This window comes from Notechis scutatus, chromosome 2, assembly GCF_049901735.1.
Source record: "Notechis scutatus isolate UNSWTSFEM ecotype Mainland chromosome 2, rNotScu1.2, whole genome shotgun sequence".
NCBI lineage: Eukaryota > Metazoa > Chordata > Lepidosauria > Squamata > Elapidae > Notechis > Notechis scutatus.
This window is the reverse complement of record NC_142010.1, coordinates 22648810-22676537: the sequence shown is the minus strand read 5'-3', so window position 1 is coordinate 22676537 and position 27728 is coordinate 22648810. Positions and strand designations below refer to the sequence as shown.

Sequence of the window (27728 nt, the reverse complement as noted above, 5' to 3'; positions counted from 1 at the left end):
CTTGATTCTATCGTTTTCTGCTCGTCAGAAATTATATTCCTAGTGAAGCAAACTCTAATGAATAAAGCAGAACTAATGCCCAAAACCATAGTTAAAAAAGGGTAGTTTATAAGAAGATCAAATATAAAAACAATTAGCAGAAAATTTGGGGGTACAAGTTGAGGCATTTTATTGGTGAAAGAGTGGCTGAGGGCATCATCATGCTTACTCCAGATAAGGGTGATTTCAATTCTCTGCTATTAGAATATTTTCTAATGAATCACGTGTATGTTAGAATCCGTTGATATATTTTAGTTAAAATGATCTGTCCTACTTCTATATTTGACTGTGTTTTTCTCCCTACATAACCAGATTGAGGGTCAGGAGAGGGAATCGGTATGCATGGAAATGCAGCAGCCTGTGGCCCCTCCAGATGCCTTGCCCAGTCAGCTTGAGCCATCTCTAGAGAAGAGACTTCCTCAACCAGCCAGTTCCCTTGAAGCCTCTGAGGGACTAGACCCTGCCTCTGCCTTCAGGGAGGGCCTCCCTTCCTCTCTGCAACCCAGAGATCCTGAGACGAGAGTCTGGTCCAAGGATAGTGATGCTTTAGAGGCTGTTAGTATTGGTGAGTAAAAAGTGAGATCCTGAATGTTTATGTAGGCACACCATGATCACTTAACTTTGTTTAAACTGATTTAGGGGATTAAATGGATGTCGGCTCTGTGCCCAGAGAACTAGGTAGACATGCATTCTGAAAAACCAGAACAATTGTTAGCTGTTAAATGGGAATTATAGAGCCCCAGATTTGTGTAAAAAAATTCAGATTCCAAATAATGTCAGATTTCACTAGTAGTTGAGAAAGTTGCCTTTCTGAAAGTCTCAGCTGCTACTAGACAATAGAATAAGTCCTCTATATTGTCTGGGTTCAACCATTGTGCTAAGATATAAATGTGATTTATTTAAGTTTCTCTTACATGAATCCAGGTAATTGTGGTCTACTCAACGAACTGGGGAAGTAAACTGCGCAGTGTGTGAACTCTGTTATATTAAACCATTTCCTGTGTTCCTAAACTTTGAATTTAAAATACTTGAGCAACCAACTAATATGCTTTCTGTTATTAGAGAGAGAGAGACATTGCCTATTAGAGGAGACAATAGTACACGATGGACCAAGAGTATGACTCAGTAGAAGGTTGATAGTGCTGAATGGAGTTACAGAAGCTGTGGTAGAAAAAGGGCTAAGCTAAGGATCTTTGCAAGATTTCAGCCATTTTTAAAAACTGATTTTTAAGTAATGAATTTTGTACTGATTTAGAGAGTTGGAGTTGCTTTGCAGGGAGTATAGTGGATACGTCAGCATCTGTAGGTGCTATGTTGCTAACTGGTGGGCTTAACAATTGTCTGTTCTGGAAGGAGGGGAGAGTTTGGTTCAATGCTTTGCATAGTTCTTGGGATATGCCTACCAGTATCATGTTATATACCATTTTGTCATAATTTATGTAGAATATAGCTTTTGATGCAGATACTCTAGCCCAGTGTTTTCAAACTTGGCCAGTGGTTTAACCACTTCTTTCTTCTGCAACCTATCCTCAGAGATAACCATACATGTAAATTTGAATCACAAGATGATTTCTCTGGAAATATGTGTTTAAGATAGTCCCATTGTCATTATTGCTTTAACTTCTTCTTGCTAGAACCAGAGCCTATTGTGAATCTGACATTTGTGAAGAATGACTCCTATGAGAAAGGAAACGACTCTATGGTAGTGCATGTCTATGTAAAGGAGATTCACAAGGAGATGTCCAGTGTACACTTTCGGGAGCAAGATTTTACATTAATGTTCCAAACAAGGTAAGGCGATTACTGGTGGCAGACCAGCCCCTCTCCTTACCGTAGCCAGAAGTTAACTGGAATTGTTATTGAGCGGGAAAAGAATCAAAATACATAATTTATGCCACTTTTTGCAGTGATGCCAACTTCCTACGACTTCACCAAGGCTGCAGCGCTCATTCAGTATTCAGGTGGCAGGTGAAACTAAGGTATCATATTTGAATTATTTTTGCTTGATTAGTTGTTGTTTTTTGCAAATATATTCTAGGGACCATCATAATATATTGTGGCTGATGTTGCCTCATAAATGGTCACCTTCTCCATTCTCTAACACAAGCACCAGCTTTTGATTATACTAACCCATCTAAGACCTATTGATTCACCCAAGCTTGATTTTTATTGTTCTGACTCTTCAGGAAGCAATATCTAAATTCAGATTGATTAAACTCAGATCAACTGTCTGAGATGGTTACATTGACAGCCTTGCGTAGAGAAATTAACTTTAATGCTAACTGGAAGCCCCTTGTGGACTTTTTGTGCAAAATGGAAGAACATCAAATGATGATATATGGCTTTAACCAATATTAATAGATTTGTAAAAATGGATGTCATATTGTTACCATAAAGAGTCCAATCTGAGTCTTCTTTACATTTGCTGTAAAACAAGTCAGAAGTCATTATCATTTTTTGTGTTTTTATTTATGGTTTATTTTATTACACCTCTGTCCTCTCTTTTTCTGCTCTTTTTCTTGAATATTAGTTCTTGGTAGTTTTTATCCTTTTGTCTTAAAATTTAATAAAGGTATTAAAACATCTGAATTCAGTTGGTTGAAAATGTATTACTGTATACACTCAGAGATTTCTAGCATCTATTTCTGTTAAACAAGGTGCTTCTCATTTATATAAAGAAATAAGTACAGCAATCCGGAGTTCCTTTCTTCCAAAATGCAGAAGTTTATTTATTTATTTATTAGGTTTATTGGCTGGCCAAGGTAGCTGTAAGTTCTTTGTCCTGTTTAATTGTGTTCGAAGTTCTCATTGCTTCCCCTGTTGAATTGCCTTGCAGGAACCTTATAGAACCAGATCAGTGTACATATAATTTCACTGCAGCCCGGATTAACATTTGTTTGAAGAAACGACACAGCCAGCGTTGGGGGGGCCTGGAAGCTCCTGCCACACGAGGTCTGAACCTGGATTTTAAAAAATTCAACCCTGTAGGGGTTCCTTGTATGTATTGATGGGGAGTGAGAGATCTTTAAGGCTGAGGATATTAAGGTTCTCAGGAATCACTGAGAAGAACTATATTTCCATTGTTTGGCCAGCTTATAGATTGGACCTGAGAAAGAACCAGGGTACTTCAGAGTCTGCAATGATTTTTCTTGGTCCAATCTTAGAGCATGTTCTTCACCCCATCTTGTTTGGCATGCATTTCGCTGTGGAAAAGGGTTGGTTCTGTGGCATTCCATATTGCTAAAGCCTGGGATGTACAGCCTAATTACCCTTGATTCTTTCTGCTGCTAACCACAGCCCACTTTTCCCTCTTTTTAAGGTGCAGTGGGTGGTGCGAAGGTTGCCATGCCAACCGGCCCTACCCCTCTGGATAAAAGCCAACCTGGGAGTAACCCTCTGTCCACTAAAGAAGAGGCCCGAGCAGTTGAGAAGGAAAAGCCTCGAGCAGAAGACAGTGGCCTGGATAGTGTAGCAGCTCGGACCGTATCGGACCTCCTGCCTGTGAAACAGGAGCCACTCGTGCCCTCGGTGAGAACTTGTGAGGAGGACTGGGGTCTCGTATTTCCCAATTATTGGGGGAGAATGGGAGGAAATACAGGGGTCCGTTTATATGGCCAGCATCTTGCATAAACGGGGGGAAAACTAATCAGAATTGTGAGTGAGACCTTCGCAAAACATTACGCTGTTGGTAGAAGTGCCTTACTTTGGTGGGGTGGGATAATACCGTCTTCTGATCTTCATTCTGGGTGAAGGGATCTAGAATATATGCAAAGTAACAACACTGGTTCCATCTAGCCTTGCATTTGGGCTCTTAAAAAGCAAGGTGATGAGAGGCACCTTCTTGGTATCCCCAACTTCAGCACTTTGAACAGATGCAGCCATTTTCTTTGTACCGAGGTATCACTTCTGTTCTATGTCAATGATCCACAACATTTACACATTACCTGGTGTGAATTAGCTTTTCACGGGCTAAGAGGGCTTGACCCATTATTCTTGGGTGAAAGGGTGCTCTCTCTCCTGGGACAAAAGAATCATGGCATTGATAGAAGCCAAGAATACAAGATCTAGAAATGAACTTGGCAAAAAAAGTAGAGCCCTATTTCCTTGACTGCTAAAAGCCTTTTTTTCTCCAGCCTAAGCCAACCTGTATGGTCCCCCCAATGACCCACAGCCCTGTCAGCAACGAGAGTGTGGAAGAGGAGGAGGAAGAGGAGGACAAGAAGGTGTGTCTACCAGGCTTTACAGGACTGGTGAACCTGGGTAACACCTGCTTTATGAACAGTGTTATCCAGTCTCTCTCCAATACTCGAGAGTTGCGGGACTACTTCCATGGTAAGACACATCTCAAGTTAGGGAGGGAGAGTGGGGGGTATCTATATATTCTGGTTAGCCTTCATCTTTTATCTTTCAGGATGGTGACCTTGAGAAAGTGCCCCGATGCTCACTCCTTTCTCTTGTATGTGCCTCCTAGATCGCTCCTTCGAGTCTGAAATTAATTACAGCAACCCACTGGGAACAGGGGGGCGCCTGGCCATTGGCTTCGCGGTGCTGTTGCGGGCACTCTGGAAAGGCACACACCATGCCTTCCAGCCTTCCAAGCTGAAGGTAAGGCCTGCCGTGCAAGCACACAATGGTTGTGTGGTATTCCCTAAATCCATTTATTTTGCCTTCTGGGATGTAACAATGAAGGCAGGTCTGGATACCTTGAATTAGACTTTATTCCGGGACTAAACAAAATCCGGGAACAAAAACAGTTTAAATCCACTCACAGTTGCTTGAATTTCTTTTCTCCCCTATCCGTTAGCGCCGTGTAGATCACTTAAGGGGAGGGTTCAGAAAGAAAGACTCACCCAAAATTTGTTCCAAGTGGGTCCATTTATGAAGCTTTCCTGACAGAAGTATCTCCTGTCCATGTTCAGAGTGGTCAGGTGGGGAAATGACAAGGATGAACCCCTCAGAAGTTACAAAATCTTGATACTTCAAATAATCAGTTCAGAGGAAAGCTTGGCTTTCTTCCAAAGTACTTCTGTTTTTCACACGCTACAGCATATGGATTGTTACCAATAGATGCATTAAGCCTAGTAGAAGTTTGGTGTCCACCTTTTCCAAATATGTCATTCAAATGCACAAGTTGGGCTTTCATGTGTTTGTGTCCTGCAGGTGAATTTTAGTGACATGATGCAAGTTGGGAGGGTGTGGATTCCAAGAACTGCAAAAAAAAGTGACTGGAGGAATCAAATGGCTTCCAGTTACCATTTAATCCATGGGAAACCCTAATTGTTCTATCTTTGTTAGCATTCCTTAAGTTCCATCCATTGTCTTCTGATTTAGCCACCTTAGGGAAGAAAAGGGTATGATCCTGCTGACGAACCCCATACAAACCATTGTCTGTTTCTGAATCCAATTCTTCCTGCAGGCAATTGTAGCCAGCAAGGCCAGCCAGTTTACAGGCTATGCCCAGCATGATGCCCAGGAGTTCATGGCTTTTCTGCTGGATGGACTCCACGAGGATCTGAACCGGATCCAGAACAAACCCTACACAGAAACCGTAGACTCTGATGGACGGCCAGATGAGGTGAATGCTTGTTGCATTACTACTGCACGTGCTTAGAGGAAGCACAGAAGGTTCTGAGCTGGCAAGATAGTTTTTCATCCTGGCTTTTATGATATTCACTGCTAGGTTGTTGCAGAAGAGGCCTGGCAACGGCACAAAATGAGGAATGACTCTTTCATCGTCGACCTGTTCCAAGGCCAGTTCAAATCCAAGCTGGTGTGCCCTGTATGCTCTAAGGTATAGTTTTGTGGTTACTTTCCACTTCTGATACCCTGGAGTGTTATTTGGATGTATTTTCCACTAGTCGCTGTGGGAGGAGCAGGGGTAGGTTCTGCTCATGCAGTTAGTAACCAGGCTGATTTTATAACAATTATGCAAAATCTGGGCCTTTGTTTTCCTTTCCCATGTCATTGTCTGGTGGGCGAGGCCTCTGCTGCTTTGTTCTTGTTAATACTTTTGCTAGACTGTTTCCTTCTTCTGAACAGCGTCCTTTAAACCCAGAATAACTATTATTTGTGAGATTTGCTAGTGCTTCCAATGTGCGTTATTTTATGCCCAATAAAGGCTTTTATTGCTTATTTTGTTACTTCTGCAGGTATCCATCACATTTGATCCCTTCCTGTATCTGCCAGTCCCATTACCCCAGAAGCAGAAAGTGCTGACGGTCTACTACTTTGCAAAGGAACCTCACAATAAACCTATTAAGGTGAGAGAAATATATATATATATATATATATATATATATATATATATATATATATATATATATATATATATGTATGTATGTATGTATGTATGTATGTATGTATGTATGTATGTATGTATGTATAGCATGAATAGCTTTTTATCTGTTATCCTTCAACGTGGGTTAATGTTGACATTCAAGGTATCCTTTACTTGTGAAATGTCCAGGGTGTTTTTTCAATAGAAAAGTCCAACTAGGTTTAGTAGTGGTAAAGAACTAGATTTACTAATGGTTTCCCCTGTCCAGTTGCGTCCTATTCTAGGAGGCAGTGCTCATCTCCCTTAGCCGAGGGAGCCAGCATTGTTCAAAGTCAGCATCGAACACTGTTACCTTCCAACCAAAGTGGTACCTATTTATCTACTTGTATGTGCATGCTTTCAAACTGCTAGGGAGCCGGGGCAAGTAATGGGAGCTCACCCCATCACATTGCACTTGGGCCTCGAACCCCGGCTGACAGTTTTCCAACTGACAAACTCAGCATCTTAGGAGCTGAGCCACTGCAACCTCTTAGTAATGGTAGTTCTATCCATTTAAACTAAATATGTCCCAGTGACTTAGAAAGCAAGGATGCGGTGGCGGGGGAATTAATGGTAAGAAAAAAAGAGCTTTTTTGATACAGGGATCTTTCCCTCAGATCTGTTTAATTAATTAATTAATTAATTAATTAATTAAACACCTAACTTCTTAAAATTAAGTCAGAAGTCAATACAAAAACAGGTGACTTTGGCATGTCTCTGCCTCTACAAAATTGAAATGGAAAATGAGAATATCAGCGATAGGAAAAAAATGTTACATTTATGATTAATGTTACACTTGGAGGAAATTGGTGCAAGCTATTTTGTCAAGAGTTTATTACTCGGGTATTGATTGTGAAATTAGGCAGTTAAATAATGAAGATAATTTTTTCATATTATGAAGCTCAAAAATATTGGAAAGCACCTTTAAAAGTTTGAAAGAAATAACAAACAGGCAGGGTGTTGTATAAACACAGCTACAGCAAAAGCAGACATGATACTAGTTGTGAGTCCTCAGCAAGTACCTGGAGAGCCAACATGAGCTGTGGTTACTGCAAAGAAATAGCAATTTAGGGGAAGGATGTGTTGGTGAAGAGAAACTTTGGCCTAAATCTGCCATTGGCACCATGATTGTGGCCAGTGTAACTAATGAAGTGTCACTAGAATGGAAAACTGAATTCCCATCTACCCATTACTGTCACTGCTAGGGGATGAAAGAAGGAGAGTAGATATAGCAGGCAAGGAGAGACAAAGGCTAAAATGCAGCTGTGTCTTCCCCAGTTCTTCCCATATCATGTCTCCTTCCTTCTGTGCTGCATTCCCGATAAGACAGTTTAATAACACAGAAAGCAAGAATGAGCCGTGACGTGCTGTAAAAGCCACTCGACTTGGCCATCAGTAGGCCTGGAGTCCTGTAATGGCATTTCATATGAAAAAGACTTTTTGTTCCTTTGAATAGTAGCTGTCAGAGGTGAATCAAATGGCAGTGAAGAAACAGATTAAGGGTCATGGTGTTACAACGTTACTGCTTTGAAAAATAAGGCGTGGGCAGTGGAATTGGGGAAGTCCCTGGCATGGCTGCCTATACTGATCTGCCTAATACGTGATCTCTCCCAATAGTTCTTAGTGAGCATCAGCAAGGAGAATTCTACTGCCATGGAAGTGCTGGACTCCGTATCCCATAGTGTGCGAGTGAATTCTGAGAACCTGCGCTTGGCTGAGGTGATTTACGGATTTATTTATTTAAAGCATGTATATCACTACCCATTTTGCAACCAACTCTGGGCAACTTCCAGTCAAAGATTAGAACATGTTTAAAATCATATGAAAACTATACAACTAAGCCAATTAAAACATTAAAAACAACTAAACCTTGGCACCAAATCAAAGTTCTAATGTGCAGTTATCTAATTTTCTCCTAATGCTTGGGGTGAGCCAGTTCTTTAAAGCTTTCTGGAAGGCTAAAAAGATGGAGGCCCACTGAACCTCAGGGGGCAGAAAGTTCCATAGATCAGAGGCTGCCATAGAAACACATGGCTTCCTAGCTCCCCTCAGATGGCAATATTTAAGGGTTAGGACTGGGAATGTACCCCTCATCTGATGGGGTAGATGTCCATAAAGGAAAAACAAACTTAAAATGTCACAGATGGATATCCTAGAATCTGTTCTTAAGAAAAGAACTGAATAGGAGTTACACCCCCGCTTTTCTCTTTATTAAACAGCAAGCAAACTCTGCCCTACCATATCGACTGTTATTTCTCCACTTCCTAACCACTGTCACAAACACAGTATCGCATATTAATGCTAAACTCAACCTCTTACATTGTGAAATCTTACGTGAAAGGGTAATATCTCACAAACAGAGTAGATAATACAATGTAGAAGGCACACCAGGTGATGTTCTTAGGCCTCTGGGAATAAAAATGCTTGCAGCAATATGGAAATCTCGGCCAACACAAGCCTTCTCCACAACAGTGCTCCCTATAAACGTCTGATTATTGGAGCAAGACTCCTGCGGGCATCTATATAACCCTGATGAATATATATGTTCACCCACAGGCTTTACATTGCTAACTAACCTCCTAATGTAGGACTTTGCAAACTCGGCAGGAATGGCACAGTGACCGCCCAAGAGAAAAGAAACAGAAGACCAAGGGTGGGGGTGGAAAGTAATACCCACGAAAGGGGGGCAGATGGAAATCTGAGCCGAATCCTACCACGTGGCCACACCAACTGTATAAGATATGGAGTCAGATTAGCAAAGTCTTTAGCTCCGCCTTCTGCTTGAAAATGTCCAGTTAAGCTGTTCCCAGGCAGGTCAGACATATATTTGCTGTTTAGAGCAACCACAGTTTTTATGGTAGTGGCTGTTATACTCCCACTTTTATTTATTTATTTTATTTATTGAATCAAATTTATACACCGCCCCTCTCACTGTGTAAGTGACTGGGTGGTTTACAACTTTTAAGGGATCTTCTGTGCAACCATCTATGGTATTACCCATACAAGAAGAAATTGGACTGCCATCGGTCAGAAATGGTGTAGGGTCTCCTGCTTGGGCAGGGGGTTGGACTAGATGACCTACAAGGTCCCTTCCAACTCTGTTAAGCGTCTTGTGATGGCCAGGTTTTCAGGAAAAATGTTTGGTGAAAACGGGTGGGGTGGGTGGGTAGAATACTCCCAGAGGCATGACTCCAGATCTCTTCTCTTTGATCAGGTAATCAAGAACCACTTCCACCGCATGTTCCTGCCTTCCCAGTCATTGGATGCTGTCTCTCCCACCGATCTTCTGCTGTGCTTTGAGGTGCTTTCTCCGGAGCTGGCTAAGGAGCGGGTGGTGGAGCTGCAGGTTCAACAAGTGAGTGGCCCAAGTAGAATGTAAGTCAAGAAGGGCAGGGGAGGTTGCCATTTTATAACGAGCAGGAGAACAAGCTTCTTCAAGTGCATCGGAGGGTTGAGATCTTGGCAGATCCCTTTCTGCAAGGCTTGCGCAGGTAGCTCTTGAGTTACGGCTGGAATTGAGACCCCGGATTGCCATTGCTAAGCAATGCAGTCATAAAGCACGTCACTCAGCCTCCAGACAGTCCCAGTTGTCAAGGTAACCCAAAACATGACAGATTGGGAGAAACGAGGAACCAGGTAAGGAGCACGCAGAGGGCAGCCTAGGCTATATGTGTGCTGGGAAAGGAAGTTGCTGCAGTGTAGCATGGGGTAAAGAGGACGTGGGTGGATGCATGTGTAAGCACACCAGTGCATAAAGCTTTGGAAGGAGGGTGTGGGATGCATGTGAGCACAGAAAAGCCGGGGAAAGAGGATGCTTGTGTGCAACCACAGAGTAACCTGGGAAAGAGAGCACTGGTGTTTCTGTGTGTGTGTGTGTGCACAGGAAGGCTGGGGAAGGAGGTTGCAGGATGCACGTGAGCGAAGGAGGGTGTGATGCAAATGAGTGACGAAAGGCACGGGAGAAGTGATTTGCAACCTTCCCTGCTGCCCTCCCCGTTGCTTTTGCTTGTGGGAAGCTGGCAGGGAAGGTCGCGAATGACGATCACGTGACCGTGAGATGCTGCAAACTGGTTTGCCGAACGCCTCAATTTTGTTCGCAAGCCCCTCATTCAGCGCCCTCGTAAGTCCAAACCATGTGCTGGACGATCCCTGGAGGACTGACTGCCTGTGTTTCCATCTGAGTCCACTGCTCCTTTGACTTAACACCTGGGCCGTCTTTTCTTAGCGTCCTCAGGTGCCCAGCATTCCCATCACCAAATGTGCCGCCTGTCAGAAAAAGCAGCAGTCAGACGAAGAGAAGTTGAAGCGCTGCACTCGGTGCTATCGAGTCGGCTACTGCAATGTGTGAGTTACTCTCTGGCTCGCTCTCAAAGCCAGAGAGAGAGAGAGAGAGAGACCCCTTTTTCTTCTCGACTACCGGGAGGTGGGTGGGAAGAGAGTCATTAGTTTCCTCATGGGAGACTTGTTGTGTCTTTGTTTTCAGAGTGTGTCAGAGAACGCACTGGTCCAACCACAAAACCTTGTGTCGCCCTGAGAATATTGGCTTCCCCTTTCTTATCAGCATACCCGAGTCCCGCCTCACCTATGCACGATTAGCTCAGCTTTTGGAAGGCTATGCAAGGTAAAATGTCTGGGTGCCAGCAGTATTCTTGGACATCGATGCTTGTCTGGCTCATTTGTAGGCTTGGGCTGGGCTGGTCGCATTGCCTTTGCAGGACTTTTTGAGAGGGGGAGGAGGTGTTGTAAGACTGCCTTCTGATCAGCTGCTCTGCTGCTCCTTCTCAGGTACTCAGTCAGTGTGTTCCAACCACCTTTCCAGGTGGGTAGGATGCCATCGGAGCAGGGCCTGCCTCTTCTGTCTTCAGAAAAACAAGAGCCTCCGGTCAGGAATAGCTGCGCTACAGTTGGATCTGCCGCCGCCGCCGCCGCCACAGCCGTTGAAACTAGCGCCATGGAATCTGGGGACGGAGCAAGGGCCCCACACCTCTTGCAGGAGCCCCAGCCGTCTCTCTCCGCCCCTGAGCTACAGCCTGAATTGGGGGATGCCAGCACAGTCAGAAGCAAGGTCCCCACAGGGAGAAGCTCAGGCCTAAGCTTAGATTCGGGTTACTCTGAATCATCTGCGGAGTCACAGCTTGAGAGCTGTCTGGAACGGGAGCTACCGTATGAAAGAGTCCCCAGGCCAGAAGGTGACTAACCCAGGTTTCCCAGCTATCCTTTGCTTGAAATTTCCATTCCAAGGGAATCCTGATGGTTTTTCTGTGCAACTCTGATCCAGCTTTGCCTTGTATTCCTTCTTTATGTATCTCTGTGGAGGTAGTGAGGGATAAGCATCTGTGTGACTCCTAGTCTCCCAAGGAAGCAAATGTGAAATCGGTATCATCAGCTATTGGTATTATTGCGTTTTCTTTCTTTCTTTCTTTCTTTCTTTCTTTCTTTCTTTCTTTCTTTCTTTCTTTCTTTCTTTCTTTCTTTCTTTCTTTCTTTTCTTCCTTCCTTCCTTCCTTCCTTCCTTCCTTCCTTCCTTCCTTCCTTCCTTCCTTCCTTCCATTTTCCTGTCTTATGAACCATGACGCGGAAGGTCAGGATTAGGATAACAATTTGTTCCATGTGTGCTCCAGGGGGCTGAATGCAGCTGAGTGGCAATGCTCAGAGTAAACGACAAGGAATAATGATTCTGACGCAGGGCCATTGAACGCTTTGTGTTGGTTCCTCATGGTTGAGGCAGTGCTGTTTTTTATTTATCTGCTTCTCCAGGCTGCAAGAAGGGGATTTGAGTTTTGATCAGGAAGAAGAAAAGCTGGCTAGCTGTGCTGTGTCACTGATTCTCTCTCCCTCCCTCTCTCCTCCCTACAGCTGCCATTCCCGGTTATCAGCATCCAGCTGAAGGGCTGAGTTCTCAAATTACTCAGTTTTACATCAATAAGATTGATGCAACTAGCAAGGAGCAGAAACTTGAAGATAAAGGTGAGAGTGCAGATGAAAAGAGCATAATGTTCCCGAAAACAATGACAGCTTGAATGTTTGACTGGGACATGTCAGACAGAGCCACACAGGTTCAGGGATAGATTGTTATCAGCTACATCTGGTTGCTTGAGCTGAGGGATGGTGCCATTGAGCCATTGGAAAGTAAAAGAGGGAGGAAGGAAGGACAAAGAAAGAAAGAAAGAAAGAAAGAAGAAAGAAAGAAAGAAAGAAAGAAAGAAAAGAAAGAAAGAAAGAAAGAAAGAAAGAAAGAAAGAAAGAAAGAAAGAAAGAAAGAAAGAAAGAAAAAGAAAAAGTCACTTGAAGGATTTTATAGGTCCCATGCTTGATGTTGTGAAGCTCTACAGCAGGGGTGTCAAACCCTATATCATTGAGGGCTGCATCAGGATTGCGTTTGACCTCAATGGGCCGGGGTGGGCATGGCCAGCTTGATGTCGCTTATGTCGGGAGTGGCTATGGTGGCCTGAGCACTTTGCCAGCGAAAATGGGTTCCCAAGCTCTGTTTTCAGCTGAGACGACCTCCTGCAACCTTCTGCCAGTGAAAATGGAGCTCGAGAGGGTAGCACATGGCCCTCCCAAGCTCAGTTTTTGCTGGCAGAGGCCCCACAGGCCGGTCCTTCGCTGTTTCCAGGGTGGCCCCATGGGCCAGATGTAAGCATCCTGCAGGCTGGATCTGGCCCGCAGACCTTGAGTTTGACACCCCTCCTGTACAGTAAAGATGTGGCATATGTGATTAATGCAAGTAAGTATATATAATTCGATATTGTGTGATGAGTTATAATGCAATACAAAGTACTGAAAACTGCTGGGAATACTGCTCATGTATCTCCTTGCTCTCATCCTTCAGTACTGCTGTTCATCAGCTCTGTAGCAAATACTGGCATCCTAAATATTATGACTGATGGAAAGTTGATATACCTGTCCAATATCAGTCATGTAATATATAAAGATTTCTCAAACCGGCACAGTTGGGCAGGAAAGTACAATACTGAGAGCCAGAATTTCCAACTTTCTCCTTCCTCCTGTTCAGCCTGCATAATTAGCTTTGGTGTTTGTTTTTTTGCAAAGTTGCAGAAACAGACAATGGATTGTGATGCGTCCCTTTTGCTGCATTTTAGACAATCTGTTTTGCTCTCCCCTCAGTGGCATAATACCTATCCTATCCACTATCCTGGAGAGCCAGCATATAGCCTACCAGCATATTAAGACTTGTAAGTTGTTCTTATTCACAGAGTCATGTTAAACATATGCCCAAAATATGCCTTTCTCTGTTTTGTATGAGCAAGGAAAAGGGGAACTACCTCTTGAGTTGTTATTTCTTGGGTGCTTGTTTAGGCCCAGCATGGAGGAATGAGCAACGACACCTCTAACCTTTTCTGCCTTATAGGAGATGCCCCCCTGGATCTGACCGATGACTGTTCTCTGGCCCTGGTGTGGAAAAATAATGAAAGGATGAAGGAGTTTGTATTGGTCGAGTCTAAGGAGCTGGAGTGTGTCGAGGATCCAGGCTCTGCCAGTGAAGCAGCCAGGGCAGGACACTTCACCCTGGAACAGTGTCTCAATCTCTTCACCAAGCCAGAGGTGTTAGCCCCTGAGGAGGCCTGGTAAGGAAGAGATTTGTGGGATTTCTGTTTAGGCTATTTCCAAAATTGATTGGTCATAAAGTAAATAAATCTAAATTCTGGTGCCTCGGGTTGTGTCCTGTCCCCTGTGTTGCGGTTTTTCACATTTTTAATTAACCTTGATTAAACATCCAGTTACAGTAACATCTAATTCCAAGGAAGCACTATGCATCCTTGAATGTTGCTTAGATGAGAAAGTGGAATTTAGGATTGAAGTGAAGCTTGTTTTAGATGGGGTTTTCTTCTCAGAAACGGCAGCTTTGCCCTTTGAAAGTACTCCTTGGTTCTCAGCTCTCTGGATCCGTGTACGATGGCTCTGATGACTAGTACACCAATGTGACAGTTCCTATGCTGATTAGACTTAGTGAAGGCTATAGACACCTTGGGTATCATGGGATTGGAAGGGAGTTTAGAGCTCTTCTAATCCAACCCCCTGCTACATCAAGTCTTGACTACTGTAATGTACTCTCTATGGAGCTGCATTTGGAAATTGAATTTGGTGCAAAAGATGGCATCTAGACTTCTAACTGATAGAAGAAATATATTATGTTAAGCATGATTGAACTTATTGATGCTGAAGTTTAACATGCTGAATAACTTAGGACAGTGTTTCTCAACTTTAGGAATATTAAGATGTCTGGACTTCAATTTGCAGAATTCTCCAGCCAGCGTGCTTCTGGGAGTTGAAGTCCACATATCTTAAAAGGTTGAGAAACATTGGTTTAGGGCCTGCCTCTTTGAGGTTCCACCTCTCCACCAGTCAGTTTGCCTAGTTACTGAGATCAATTTTGATTATCACTACGCTGCCAAAGTCTGGACTATTTTATACATGGGAAAGGAACTTCTCTTATGTGGCTCTAAAATATGCTTACCTTTTTTCCATATAGTTTTATTGAAAATTTTGAAAAGGAACATAAAAATTAATGCAAACTAGTACAAAGTAAGTAAGAAAGAAAAATAAAGAAAAAGCTAAAAATGCAAAAAAGGGGGGGGGGGGGGGGGGGGGGGGGGGGGGGGGGGGGGGGGGGGGGGGGGGGGGGGGGGGGGGGGGGGGGGGGGGGGGGGGGGGGGGGGGGGGGGGGGGGGGGGGGGGGGGGGGGGGGGGGGGGGGGGGGGGGGGGGGGGGGGGGGGGGGGGGGGGGGGGGGGGGGGGGGGGGGGGGGGGGGGGGGGGGGGTGGGGGGGGGGGGGGGGGGGGGTTGGTGGGGGGGGGGGGGGGGGGGGGGGGGGGGGGGGGGGGGGGGGGGGGGGGGGGGGGGGGGGGGGGGGGGGGGGGGGGGGGGGGGGGGGGGGGGGGGGGGGGGGGGGGGGTACATATATATATATATGAGAAGAATATATATATAAGAAGAAGTGGCTTATATATATATAAGAAGAAGTGGCTTCCAACCTGATTTATATTTGTTATAAATTTTGTTACAAATTTTAACTTGGCTTTTTTTCTTAAGTAACAACATGATTCTCTTCTCTCTATATATATTCTTTCTTGTCTAATAATCAAAACCATAAATCATAAGTTCATTTTTTTCTGTTCTACACAAAAAGTCCATAAGAGGTTTCCGGTCAGCAAAATCTTTTCTCTAATTGAAGTCAATTTGGCCATCTCAGCAAGTTCCACCATTTTCATCAAGCATTCCTCCATTATGGATAATGCCGAGTCTTTCCATCTTTGTGCCTACAATAATCTTACTATGCAGTTATCTTATACAAAAACAAAGTTTCATGTCTTTTCCAACTGTTTGTCCATTAATCCCAAAAGAAAGAACTCTGGTCTCAATTGTATATTAATATTTAACATCCTCTGAATCAGTTTATGTGTTTGAATACAAAAAAATGTAGCTTTTTTACACATCCACCAATCTGTAGGGTACACTTCCCAAGCGGTATCTTGGGCCCCCACTTCCAAGTGGCATTCTTTAGAAAAATGGCAAAAACTAATATATTTTGTCAAGCATTTGGTTATTAGCTGAATTGTTTGGATGTTAAATGCATTAATTCTAATTTTGCCTTGACTTGGAGTACTTTTTAATTTTGTTTTCTAATTTGCATTTGTAATTGCTGTAATTCTTCTTGAGTGTTGCACAAACAAAAAGGCAAGATATACGTTGTTTATTTCACAGTAGTTATAGGTCACCAGATTCATTTAATAAATCAGACATTTGGACAAGTTGTTTCCGTTATATTTCAAAATGTTTGACGTGCTTTATAAGCATTTCAAAACACTTTGAAATTATAAACATTTATATTTCTATAAATTTTAAAAATTCCCATAAGCAGTTTATAAATGAAAAAGAACTAAGTAATATACAATAAAACCTGACACATTAATACTATATTTATATTTAGCAAAATCTTGGCAATGGAAGAATAGTTGAATACAGTAAAATCAGCTTAATCACAAAAGATATTATTAACTCTATCCAGCTCAAGAGCAAATTGGACAAAAAGATATTCAAACCCTTGACTGAAATAAATAAGATCCAAATTTAGCTCTCTATTGGGTAGGAGGCCATCCCTTAAAATAAGCTCTGTCCTGTACCCTCAGTGACCCTCTGGGAGGTCAGAAGGTCTTGCCAAACCTTGTTGGTGGAAGCAGTGTGTCCCTTTGTTTCCAACATGCATGATGCTTAAAAAGTTCAGCACTTTGAATTGACTGAAAGAAAATCTGGCATGAAAGACACTCAAAGCTATTGCCATCACCTGCACTTGCACAGAGAATAACAGCTTGCTGCAGACCAAGGATGGGGAGGCGGGAGGAGGAGTTGCCTAGTGGAGAGACCCATCCAAAACCAGGAGAATTCAGTTTCAGAATATAGAGTGCTTCCATTCAGTTTCAGAGATTTTTTTTCTGCATTGCAATTTTGTCCGCATTAATGTCAGGTGCAAACAGCCAGAACTACTCCATGAATAGGACCAAGTAGATACTTTATCGCTGATCACCTGTATTACAAGAATCTCATCAGATTGTCCGCCTTCCCTTGGAAACAAGCAAATACAGACCTAAGGGTTGGACCTCAGATGTTTCCTCCCCTGAACTGATTCCAAGCTGGAATGTCTCTTTACTCCACCTGGGGGGGGGCTCCTCTCTGTTTTCCTTCATCCAGGCTAGCATATTTTCTGGAGTCATGTTTCAGGGTTCCTAAGTATTAATGAGCAATCTGTTATCTGCATACTGAGGACACCTTAGCCCAAACCTCCAGATGACAACAATTTATACTGACATTAAGCAATCTATACTGACATTAAGAAACATAGAGGACAAAAGAGAACCTATGGCATGTCCCAGACCATGAGGTGACACTAGCATCTTTCCACAGCACTAGCTGGCAAATAATCTAGGAGAGCTATCAGGCACAGTGCAATCTAGTTTTCTGATGTTACTATGCTTAATGCTAGCCCAAATTGCCAAAAGGATTGACAGGCTTATGATCTGTCTCCCCCTGGCATTGCAGGAGAGCATTAACAAGATGGAAAGCTCTGCTAAATAGTGTAATTATTGGGATTGTCACTCAAGACGTACCCAGCTGTCAAGGATAAATTACTTGGATGCATCATGTTCTTCACTAAATGATGGAACATGGAAATCTTTTTTTTTTTTCAATTAAGTTCAGATTTTGTCATCAGTTACTAAATTAGCTTCTTATATTTAATTGTGCCTGTTGTGATCATCTTTGGGTTTAGAAATGTTATTATTAACTTTAGCAATAGGGGGAGCATAACTTCTGCCAGCTTGAGAGAGGCATCAGGCTTTGTGTGACACGTCAAGGACTGCATTGCAAGGCCTGTTTTGGTCTGTGGGCTCTGAATTTTAAGGGATGAAATGGATGCACCTTAAGCATCTCTAATGCAAAAAAGGGGCCCACACCTTTGGCCCCTCCTATTCTTGGGCTCCACAAAAGAGATATCCTATGGGACCACAGGACACCTACCCCTGGCATATTTTTTGCAGTACTAGCGTTTGCTTGTCTTCACTTCATCACTATATATATTTGCAAGATATATAAAATTCTAAAATATAGAATTCACTATCGATATAGCACATTTTTACATTTATAAGAATAAGAACGAACCAGTTATCATAAACCAATAGGCAAGCCCTTTCAGATAGAACCAAGAAACAAATACTTTTTTAAAGATAGTGTTGGACATTTTTCTCTTGAGGCGGCTCCTCCAAGGGCCTTTGCACCGGTTTCCTTTAGTGAGAATACGAGAACTCTTTATCTTGACAATAGCAGCAGAAGGTACTGAGGAGCCTTCTTTATCTTTCTACCTGCTCCATTTTCTACAGGTACTGCCCAAAGTGTAAGCAGCACCGTGAAGCATCCAAGCAGCTGATGCTGTGGCGGCTGCCCAACATCCTTATCATACAGCTCAAGCGCTTTTCCTTCCGCAGCTTTATTTGGAGAGACAAGATCAACGATATGGTGGATTTCCCAGTTAGGTGAGGTTCTGGCAACCTGTGTCGCTTTATTCATCTCTTTAACATCGTGGAGACCCAAGCAGTTCTTTAGACAGGACCATTCTGAGTAACAAAAGACGGGTTATGCTACTTGGGCTTTGTCATAAATTCAGGACCTATTAACCTAACACATAAAGATACGGGCAGTCTTTTGGTGAACTCTTTCCTCTTAGTTCTGGGCCTTCGATCTTTCTGGTATTAGAGGGTGGGTGCTGTATGACACAATTTTGAAGGGTGAGTAAATATGGAAAGGGACTCAAAAGAGGATCTGTCTGCCTCTAGCCCACAGAGACCTTGCCTCTCTTCTTGAAGGCCATCTGAACAGGAGGAAAGAGTTACCGCTTCTTACCTTCTTTTGTATGGAGAAAGGCATTGCTTCCTCCACGTAGAGGGAGGAAAGGAGAGACTAGAGGAAGGGTAACAAAAGGTCCAGAAAGAAGATGCCTGTGTGGGGTTTTTTGTGTTTTTTTTAAAATTAGAGGCAAACAAGCCATTAACCACTGACAAAATAAGATGGTTTCCCGCTGAATTCAAATCAGAATTTTGGGTCCCCATCCATTTCAGATTGGATGCCCACTCCATTACAAGAGAGAGTTAAGTTCAAAGCAAATTTTTCCCCGGTCCAGCACCCTCAAGATTCTTTTATATATGACCCAGTGGCTGTCACTGAGAGTCCCTTCCTGTATTCAGTCTTTTGTAATAGTATGACTTGTATTGATCTGAGTTTAAGTCCAGATAAAGAGACAGTGAAGACTGCCTCAGTAAAGAATGTCAGCTGGTAGACAGGGCTGCCTCTAAGAAAGAAAAGATAGGAATGGAATTAGGCAGGAAGTATGCAACTTTCTAACTTGCTCTATTTTATCCTCAGGAGCTTGGACCTGAGCAAGTTCTGCATCGGTCAGAAAGATGAGCAGCAGTTGCCCATGTATGATCTATATGCAGTAATCAATCACTACGGGGGCATGATTGGTGGGCACTACACAGCCTATGCCCGGCTGCCTAGTGACAAGAACAGCCAACGTAGTGACGTAGGTGAGTAGGGGAAGGCTTTAGCTCCATTGATCTTCAACAGGTGAGCCCCCTCAAATCCATATAGAGGAGGGATTTTCAGTTTTCTGCTAGAGGTTTCATAGAAACCTAGGATCGACCTCATATGACTTTTAAGATTGCACATCCAGTTGAAAGAGGGGGAAACCCTCCTTTTCTGTTCCCAGCCTTTAGATCTTTCTGTTGTTGTTCTACAAGAATTGTGTACAATGGAAGCAAGTCATCAGATCTCACTCCCCTCAGATGGCACAGTGCAGATCTAAATTTTAGTTCAGTCCTTCCTTCTAATCTAATGGATCCATCTGCAGAATTCAGCGAGTTAGTGTTGCGCCATATGTAAGTGGTATGATTGGGATCATAAATCTCTGAGGCACCATTAGTTGCTCTCAGTCTGACCAATGAAACTGCCCCAGGCATATTTGTTAATTCTATTCTGTTTCATACTATCAGGCAAACAGAAAGGTTTAAGATCAGGCAATCTTAGAGATTAATTTAGAATGGCCTCTGTTCCAATTGAAGAAGTTCTCTGGCATCCATTGACAGCCCTTAGCTGTTTTCCAGAGGAGGAATATTGAATTCACTTTTTTTAAAAAAAAAAAAAAAATCTTCTTTGGCAGAGGACAAAAAGAGTATAAAAATAGTATATAATTTGTCACAGATTCAATGGATTCTGCCAATATCTCATTGTTTAGAATTAGACAAGGCCAGAAATGAGAAGAATGCTTAGTTTGGGGTATTCAGCCTGGTGCTGTCTTTGAAGCAGCACATTCAAAGATACCTTCCTCCATTATAGAAAGAAACACTGCTCTTTGGTGCTGTTTTGCCTGCTTCATTCACTTTTTTAAAGGAGAAAGAAACGGTTCTCTGTCCTTATTAGAACAAACTTGGTGCAGTGGTGGATCAACTTGAAGTATCCAAGAACAGCCCAGCCCCAAAGTAATAAGGAATTGGACAGTAGTTCAGAACGTCGATTTTTAATTCCTCTGCCCTCCAGATCACATGCAATAAAAGTTCCTTCCACGTTTGGGGATTAGGAAGGTAGAAAGCTACGTGTGCTTAGTAGGATATTGATACTGATTCCCCCCAAAAAAAAAAAAGGATTATTTTCTGGAAAAGGTCTAAGCAGGACTATTGTTTTTTTTCATATATTTGATTTGCTCAAGAGTCAGGTGTCTGGTTACTTAGCCTCCTTGCTCTTAGAGAAACAGGATAGAGTTCTAGCATCTTCTGGTCAGCAAAGAAGCTGGCAAAGTGGACCAAAGGAAGAATCTTCGAAAGGCTATAATTGCTATTCCCCGAGTTGCTGCTATTTCTCCCCTTTTTTCTGTTAGCAATGTCGTCCTCCTGATGCTTGATTTATTTATCACAGTCAGAAAAGATAGTCAAATTTGCCATCATTCAATATTTCTCCCTGCACTGAATACATTTTAACAGGAGGATCAGTGAGAATAGCATCTCCTTTTAACAAGGTTGCTGGCCAACACCCCTTCCTCCAGTATGCCACCGCTGCCATGAAAGCAGTGCTCACGAATACAGTTCTGATAGCAAGACAAAACTCTGGTTATCAAATAAGGTGCAAATTAAATTTGATCTTGTAGGTTAAAAGAGAGGTATAATAACTTTTTGAAGATGGGAGATGGCAGGAGCAGAAATAGCAGGGCTTTGAAAGACTCCGTGCTTATCCCTCTCTTCCCTTCATTCAGGTTGGCGGCTCTTTGATGACAGCACCGTGACTACCGTGGATGAAAGCCAGGTCGTGACCCGATACGCCTACGTGCTCTTCTACCGCCGACGGAATTCCCCTGTAGATAGACCCCCTCGAGGACCCCCTCATCCCTCAGACCCTCGAGGTGACTTGGCCCCATCTGCAGAAGCAGCAGCCAGTCAGGTGAGGAGTTCCGTCAGTCCACCTTGGAAGACTAGACTGAACTTTTTTTTTTTTTTTTCATTGTTGGCAGTTGAGGAGATATCTGCTGGGCCCTGCTTGCAGCTGTGGCCATGAGAGCGAGGAGCTATGGGTCCGTTTGTTCTCTGGTATATCCCAGTGAAATGCTGGAGAAAAACAAGTATATAAGATGGCAGGAAAAATACTGCAAAAATGAGAAATGCTTGCAAGTGTGTGTCTCTTGGGGGTGGAGAGGGGAAGAGATGCTTTCTTCTCAGGAGCCAGAAGGGATACACCGACTCAGGAGTTTAGAGCAATTGTGGTAAAAGATATTATCTCTGTGGAAAACATACTTCAAGAGATAATATAAATTTCTGGGGACCATGCAGAGCAACAGAACTCAAGCAGCCAGTGGAGTCTGAGGCTGCCAAGAAAACTGGCTTGGTGACTTCAGTCTCTTCCAGCCCAATTCGCCTCACAGGGTTGTTGTGATGGGGGAAATAGAGGAGGAATGAATGAATACTGTATTAAGTATATATCACCTTGAGTTATTTATAATAATAATACAGACGGGACATAAATAAACAAATTACTTATGCACTCAGTTCTGCAGTTAGATTCCTCTCCTTTCTCTTTCTCCCTTACTCCCATCCCCTAATATGGTGGGACTGGGCTTCTCTCAAATGTTGTCAGTGAACTTAGCACAGTTAGAAATGAGGCCTGTCAGATAGGAGTATGGTCATGGTTCCAGCTTTGCCCTACGATTCTGCTGCCATGTGGTATAATGGTATCCAACCTGGGATGGCTTCCTAGTGGAAGGTTAAGCTGGGCTTCATTCAAGGATATGAAAGACAGGCTGTATTAGCGTTGCCCTTCCTGAACCTCCTACAGTTTGCTGTAGGATTTTGAGCTTGGCGTCTGCTAGGGCTTCTGGAAGCCATATACCTGTGGGGGAGAAATAGGTCCAGAAAGACCTATTCAGAGGGTCTTTATGCTTAAGCCATGATTCCTTTTATGCCTATGGTCACTCGCAGCAGGCCCTTACATCAGTTCCAGCATTTTCTTCCCAGAACAAGCTTTAAAACTTGAGAACTCGGGAAGAAGCAGCACCTGTCCACAGAACCCAATGGGGAAAGATGTTGTGGATGCTTTGGCTTTAAATATTAGTAGAAAATCAATGTGATTGGCTGACTGCCCTGAGTGGATCATCCTGCACATGAAAATGTGGTCTATGACTGATTACCCTGTGACTAACTTTTCCTGTACATCTGTTTTAATTAAAAAGAAGAGGTTACTATAGTTACTTACCATCTCAGACTGGTCCTTATGATTTTTCACTTACCAAAGTTGACCTGTTCATTAGGCTTCTCATCCTTTAAAATTCTCACCTGCACACACTTGGATGTTATTGGTTGATCTTCAGGTCCTCGTGTTCTCGTCAGAAAAAACTTATCTGTGACTGGCTGTTCCCACTCAGTGTGACTGGTTGGCCAACTGAATGTCCTTTGTTCGTACAAGAAAGCATGAACAGTGATTACTTGGTGCCTGTGTTTATTGAATGGAATAAGTTGGCAGACTGGGAAGATTTCCACCAAGCCAGCCAGCATGGATGCCTAACTCTGATAGTTTTTTCCTCCATATTCATGTGGCTTGTGCTATTCACTCTGTCCCAAGGAGGTCCTTGCATCTGAACATGGCCTACTATTAGAATTGCAATCAGGCAGAGGAAATATATAGGCTGTTTCCGAAAACTGGCAGTGTGAAGGCAGGTTCTCTGGGATAGCCACACGCAAGTAAGATGGGCAGCTGTGTAAATTAGATAAAAGAAGCAGGGCAAAGCATGGGTGATTGAGGGGTTTGCCATTATGTTCTCCTCAAGTGCTGACGCAGGTTTCCACATCGCAGGCTTCTCTGCTCTGGCAGGAACTGGAGGCTGAAGAGGATGCTGCCAGAAGGCTGATGAGGAACCCTTGGAGGTCTTGCAGCCAAAGGACAAGAAAACTCAGCTCAGAGTGTCCTGATGAAGGCCATGTCCGATACTTTGTCCTGGGCACCATGGCGGCCATTGTGGCACTCTTCCTCAATGTCTTCTACCCGCTCATCTATCAGACCCGCTGGAGGTAGCGGCAGTAGCAAGGCACCTGGAGGATGGCAGCCAGCTTACTGCAGTGTTGTCCTCTATGGCATCTTTGTAGCAAAGTGGCTAGGATGCTAAGTAGCACAAGATGAAGCCCTAATGTCGGTTCTATGTTGAAGGCGCCAGGCCCAGTGCCCTTTCTCTCCAGTTGATCGATTACATGGATTTACAGTCACAGGAAATTCTCAACTCAGCATCTAGATAGTTGATGTTTCTCTGGAATAAATCTTTCCTAAATAGCTCTTGAAAACTACGTCATATGAATCAAGGGCTAGCGAATGACTGTAGTTCAACAGAGTCTGCAGAACCACAGATATTTTGTCCATAATGATGTGGTTGTAAGATTGACCTGACTGCCATCTATCCTGATAGAATTCCCCTAATTTGGCTGACACCAACATCCCCTGAGAGAGTTATTGCAAGACTGATAATTTCCTCAGTTGGTCATTGTCCCCTTGTTTGAAGGAAGTCAAAAGATATTTTTAATGACCATCTTTTCCTTTATTGGTGGGGGGATGTAGTATTGACTTTTTAAACATTGGTGGGTTAGATTTCTTTACCATGATGTAACCAGAGAGTTCACCCTCCCCCGTTTTTTTAAAACAGCATATTAGATATTGATCTAGCTATGCAACTGTATTTGGATATGAGTGTAAAGGAACACTGTTTTCTCCTCCTCCTTCATTATCTTGCATTTTGCTTCTGTACATATTTTTATGGATGCTTGCGTGCCTATTTCTGTGCATGCATAAAGTAGAAGTTAACATAGGAAGTTACTGTTGATTGACCCTGTAGTATTTTGATCTAGTCCTGAGTCTGGGATATAAAATGTCTCTTGTGCCTTCAGACTACCGGCTCAAATAGCTTGATCTAGGGCCTAGGCTTTAGCCAGGAGTCAGAGTTGAGAGCTGATAGACTTAGAATGAGTATAATTCTTTCTTTCACCCTTTTGTTATTTTTATTAATATTATTCATAAGCAATCTAATTCCTAACATCTTCACAGATTCTTCCCTGTAGTAGTTTCAGAGAACTTTGCAGATTCTTTGGGGAAGGAGAAAAGATTTCAGGTTAACTGTTCCTGATGGCCAGTTATTCTCGTTGTGTCCCAAGGAATGAACAGTCACTAACTATAGTAATGCCAACGAGCAGGATCTGGCCAGTACATAGATCTGGTGGGAGCCTTCCATTTTGGAGAAGGGAACCCCCTAAACTATCCTCCACTGGCTTGATGAATGAACAGTTAGCATTGTGCAGAGGAAAAACTTTCACTGTATTTATTTATTGTAATTTAATAAAAATCAAGGTATTCTAAACTCACTGTTGATTCTCTTTCTTTCGCTGTCAGCTGCTTTTCCATTCAGCAGCCACTTTTCTAAAAGTAACAGATTTCTTCCAGTCCCTTTGGTTCCAGGCATATTTTTTGTATTGACTAGAGGCTGCATAAGTGCTGGTGCTGGCGAACAAAGAATAAGCTGCAGCAAAGCAAAAGCTATAGAAATAGTAAGGTGGAAGAAGACTCAGTGGTAGGAGAGAACTTTGTGTGTTCTATGATTTTGTAGCAGCTCAGAATTTGTTGTGTGCTGCTATGAAATTCAGTGTTGATTTAAAACGAGAATGGGCAGTCTGCAGCAAAGACTTAATTTCTAGCGGCTGGGTAGTGCTTTGGATTTGAAAGCAGGAAAAGTGGGGTCTTTTTCCATGCTTCTAAAAATGTTGCAGCTGCCTTAAGGAGTTAATACGTTTTGCAATGCTATGGATTTAATAGCAAAATTACTCTGTGTAGGGGTTGCATTTGTTCCCCCAAGGACTCCAAAACTTTTTTTTTTTTGCTATTTTTGTTTTTTTGCATTGCACACCTTATTAATTACATGCAGGTGATGTCTCAGAAAGCAAAGAGGGAGGAATTTGGGTGCAGAATTCCTAAGAAGAATGAGCCATCGATTCTGCCCTAGATGAATAGGAGAGTGAGAAATTGAAGAAAGATGAAAAGGAGAGCGGAATAGATGGACACTCCCCTTGTATTCAAGTAGTTTAACAAGTTGCCCTGCCCACATAATGGAATGTGACTGTTGACCCCAAGATGGTTCTCTTGTTTTAACCTAAACAACCAGGCGTGGTTTGCCTTTATTGATTTAAGAACTACCAAAATGCTTTTAAATGTAAGGGGTGAAAACATGTAAAGGTTAATGGTTTATTGGATTTTACAGTCAGGTAAAGTTTTGGCTATTTGCTCTTCTCTGCTAGTAGTAGAATATCTTCAGCATAATGTCTATGGAGATTCTCAGTCATCCAGGTCATGGTTGTCCCAAAGGTGCTTTTTTCAAGATGACTTTCTGGTGTAGAGTCTTGGAAAAAAGTGCCTTTGGGACATCTTCAGCATAAGAGCTAATTTGTATAATTCATACAGATTGCCTCACTCCATATTTTTTATTTTATTTTTTGGTTGTAGAATTAAGTTACTTTGGCTTAGAGTTTTCCAAATTGTACAGAGTAGATTAATAAGTCATTACGCAGGAGTCATACAGAAGGGACTTATTGGTAAGGCTGTGGATGCATCTGTGTGCGTGTGAATATGTAATACAAACTGAAATTAAACTATATTTCACAGACAAATTTCACAGGCTACTAAGTAATAGTCTGATCCTTGTTCTGAAACATCGCACATCTTTCAAGACTATAATTATTTCTACCACATTCTGTTTTAATAAAAGCCTAACTTAGTTTGATACATAAATATGTACTTTGTGGCTTTTGATCATTTCAGGTTCTAACGGAACAAAATGTTTTTGTTTGAATCACTCTGTGGGAAGTGAGGTGGGGGGGGGAATAAATAACTTTTGTGGATCTCCGTGGTTTTATCTTTTCTGTCTAATCCTTTGTTCTATTTGCAGGGCATTAGCTCTCCCTCCTTTGGACCCAGCCTGACAACTGATGTTGCTCCTGCCCTGGCACCAGAAGGGGTTGCAGAGCACCCCGCACCATCTTACAGCAACATGGAGGAAATTGACTAAAAAGCATGGTGTGCTGGAGGAGGGCAGTGTACATACGAAGGCTTGGTTTCGTGGCTTTCCCCCCACACCGCTCCCTGGCGCACCCCTGAAGTGGGAAGGAGGAGGAGGAGGAGCTGCTGTGACCCTTTTTTTGAGCACACAAGCACTTTCTGCTCCACCCATGCCGCCTCCTCTCCTGCCAGGTGGAAAGGTCCCTTTTGTGTCCCTTGCCCGAAGCTGCTCTGTGCTGGCATGCAGGGGGGAAATTTTGTGAGCCCCCATTGCAGTCCCCGAAGCGCCTGTCCTCCCCGCCCCCCCCCCTTCCCTCCGAGCTCTGGTTAGGTTCATCCTGCACAGAGAGGCAGCAGATGCGCTTCCATATGCCCAGCCTGCCCCGCTGCAAGCCAAGGGGGAAGGGGCCGTCGGTCTCTGCCCCAAGAGGCCTTCTCCCACTTTGCCATACCACCGGTGCCTGCTTCACAAACTTCCATGCCCTCGCTGCCTGTTCCTCTGCTTTCCCAGTTCTCCTCTTCCTCAGCAGCCTGAGCTCAGGACACCATCTTGGCCGCAGAATCGGCCCGTGGGAGAGAAGCAGAGCTCCCTCTTTCTCTCCGTCCCTTCACCAGCACTGTGTCATCTTGTCAGGGAGAAGGAGGCTGGTGGGTGGCACCTGCTATTCCCCTCTCATCCTCCAACAAAGGCTATGGAGCTGTGGCTGCCCTTCTGCTATTCGGCTATCTTCAGTAATTTTGGATATATTTTTTTTTAAATCCCTCGCGGTTCCCCTGAGTTGAAAAGCCACTGCCAGCACTATCACTATTTAAATATTTGGCTCCTTCTCCCTTTCACCCACCCTCAAGAATTGCTGTAACCAAATGAGGCTGTCCGGGGCCTTTTCCTAGGAAACCTTTGTCTTGCTCTCCGTTTGTATAAAGTTGGTGTTTGTCTTGGGTCCTAAGTCATTAAATTCTACTTAATGCTGCCTGTTCCTGTTTTGTGTGCATTATGTCTGCTGCCATGCCACTCTGGCACAGATTACCAGCGGGGTTACCAGGGTAGAATTAATTACAACCAGTATTAAAACTTTCATTCTTTCTATCTTTTTGGTAAGTTTGATATTCTTAGCCAAAGGAAGGGCTATCAGGATGTCTTTGTTTTTTCTTGTTATGAACTGAATGTGTTTCTGCTACACCTTTTGTTCTTCTACGTGTATTTACAGCACTGAAAAGAAAACAATAGCAGTAATTA

General features: G+C 43.2%; 1 protein-coding gene across 9 annotated transcripts in view; it reads left to right on the top strand.

The window, feature by feature from the left end:
• USP19 (ubiquitin specific peptidase 19) overlaps positions 1-27462 on the top strand; it is a 42422-nt gene extending 14960 nt beyond the window's left edge. For 3 of the 9 annotated variants that reach the window (XM_087954427.1, XM_026682666.2, XM_087954425.1), the window contains 21 exons: positions 352-604; positions 1674-1830; positions 1947-2018; positions 2876-2991; positions 3359-3567; positions 4173-4371; positions 4511-4644; positions 5456-5614; positions 5720-5830; positions 6189-6299; positions 7973-8074; positions 9570-9710; positions 10581-10699; positions 10839-10976; positions 11141-11544; positions 12212-12322; positions 13728-13944; positions 18250-18402; positions 19289-19452; positions 21171-21355; positions 26382-27462. In XM_087954427.1, the coding sequence (XP_087810553.1) occupies positions 352-604; positions 1674-1830; positions 1947-2018; positions 2876-2991; positions 3359-3567; positions 4173-4371; positions 4511-4644; positions 5456-5614; positions 5720-5830; positions 6189-6299; positions 7973-8074; positions 9570-9710; positions 10581-10699; positions 10839-10976; positions 11141-11544; positions 12212-12322; positions 13728-13944; positions 18250-18402; positions 19289-19452; positions 21171-21355; positions 26382-26501 (3375 nt within the window). In that variant the 3' untranslated portion in view covers positions 26502-27462. Of the gene's footprint in view, positions 1-351; positions 605-1673; positions 1831-1946; positions 2019-2875; positions 2992-3358; positions 3568-4172; positions 4372-4510; positions 4645-5455; positions 5615-5719; positions 5831-6188; positions 6300-7972; positions 8075-9569; positions 9711-10580; positions 10700-10838; positions 10977-11140; positions 11545-12211; positions 12323-13727; positions 13945-18249; positions 18403-19288; positions 19453-21170; positions 21356-23257; positions 24804-26381 lie in introns of those variants that run through there. The other 6 variants (XM_026682661.2, XM_026682664.2, XM_087954429.1 and 3 more) reach the window with 3 other exon arrangements.
• The last annotated feature ends 266 nt before the right edge of the window (positions 27463-27728 follow it).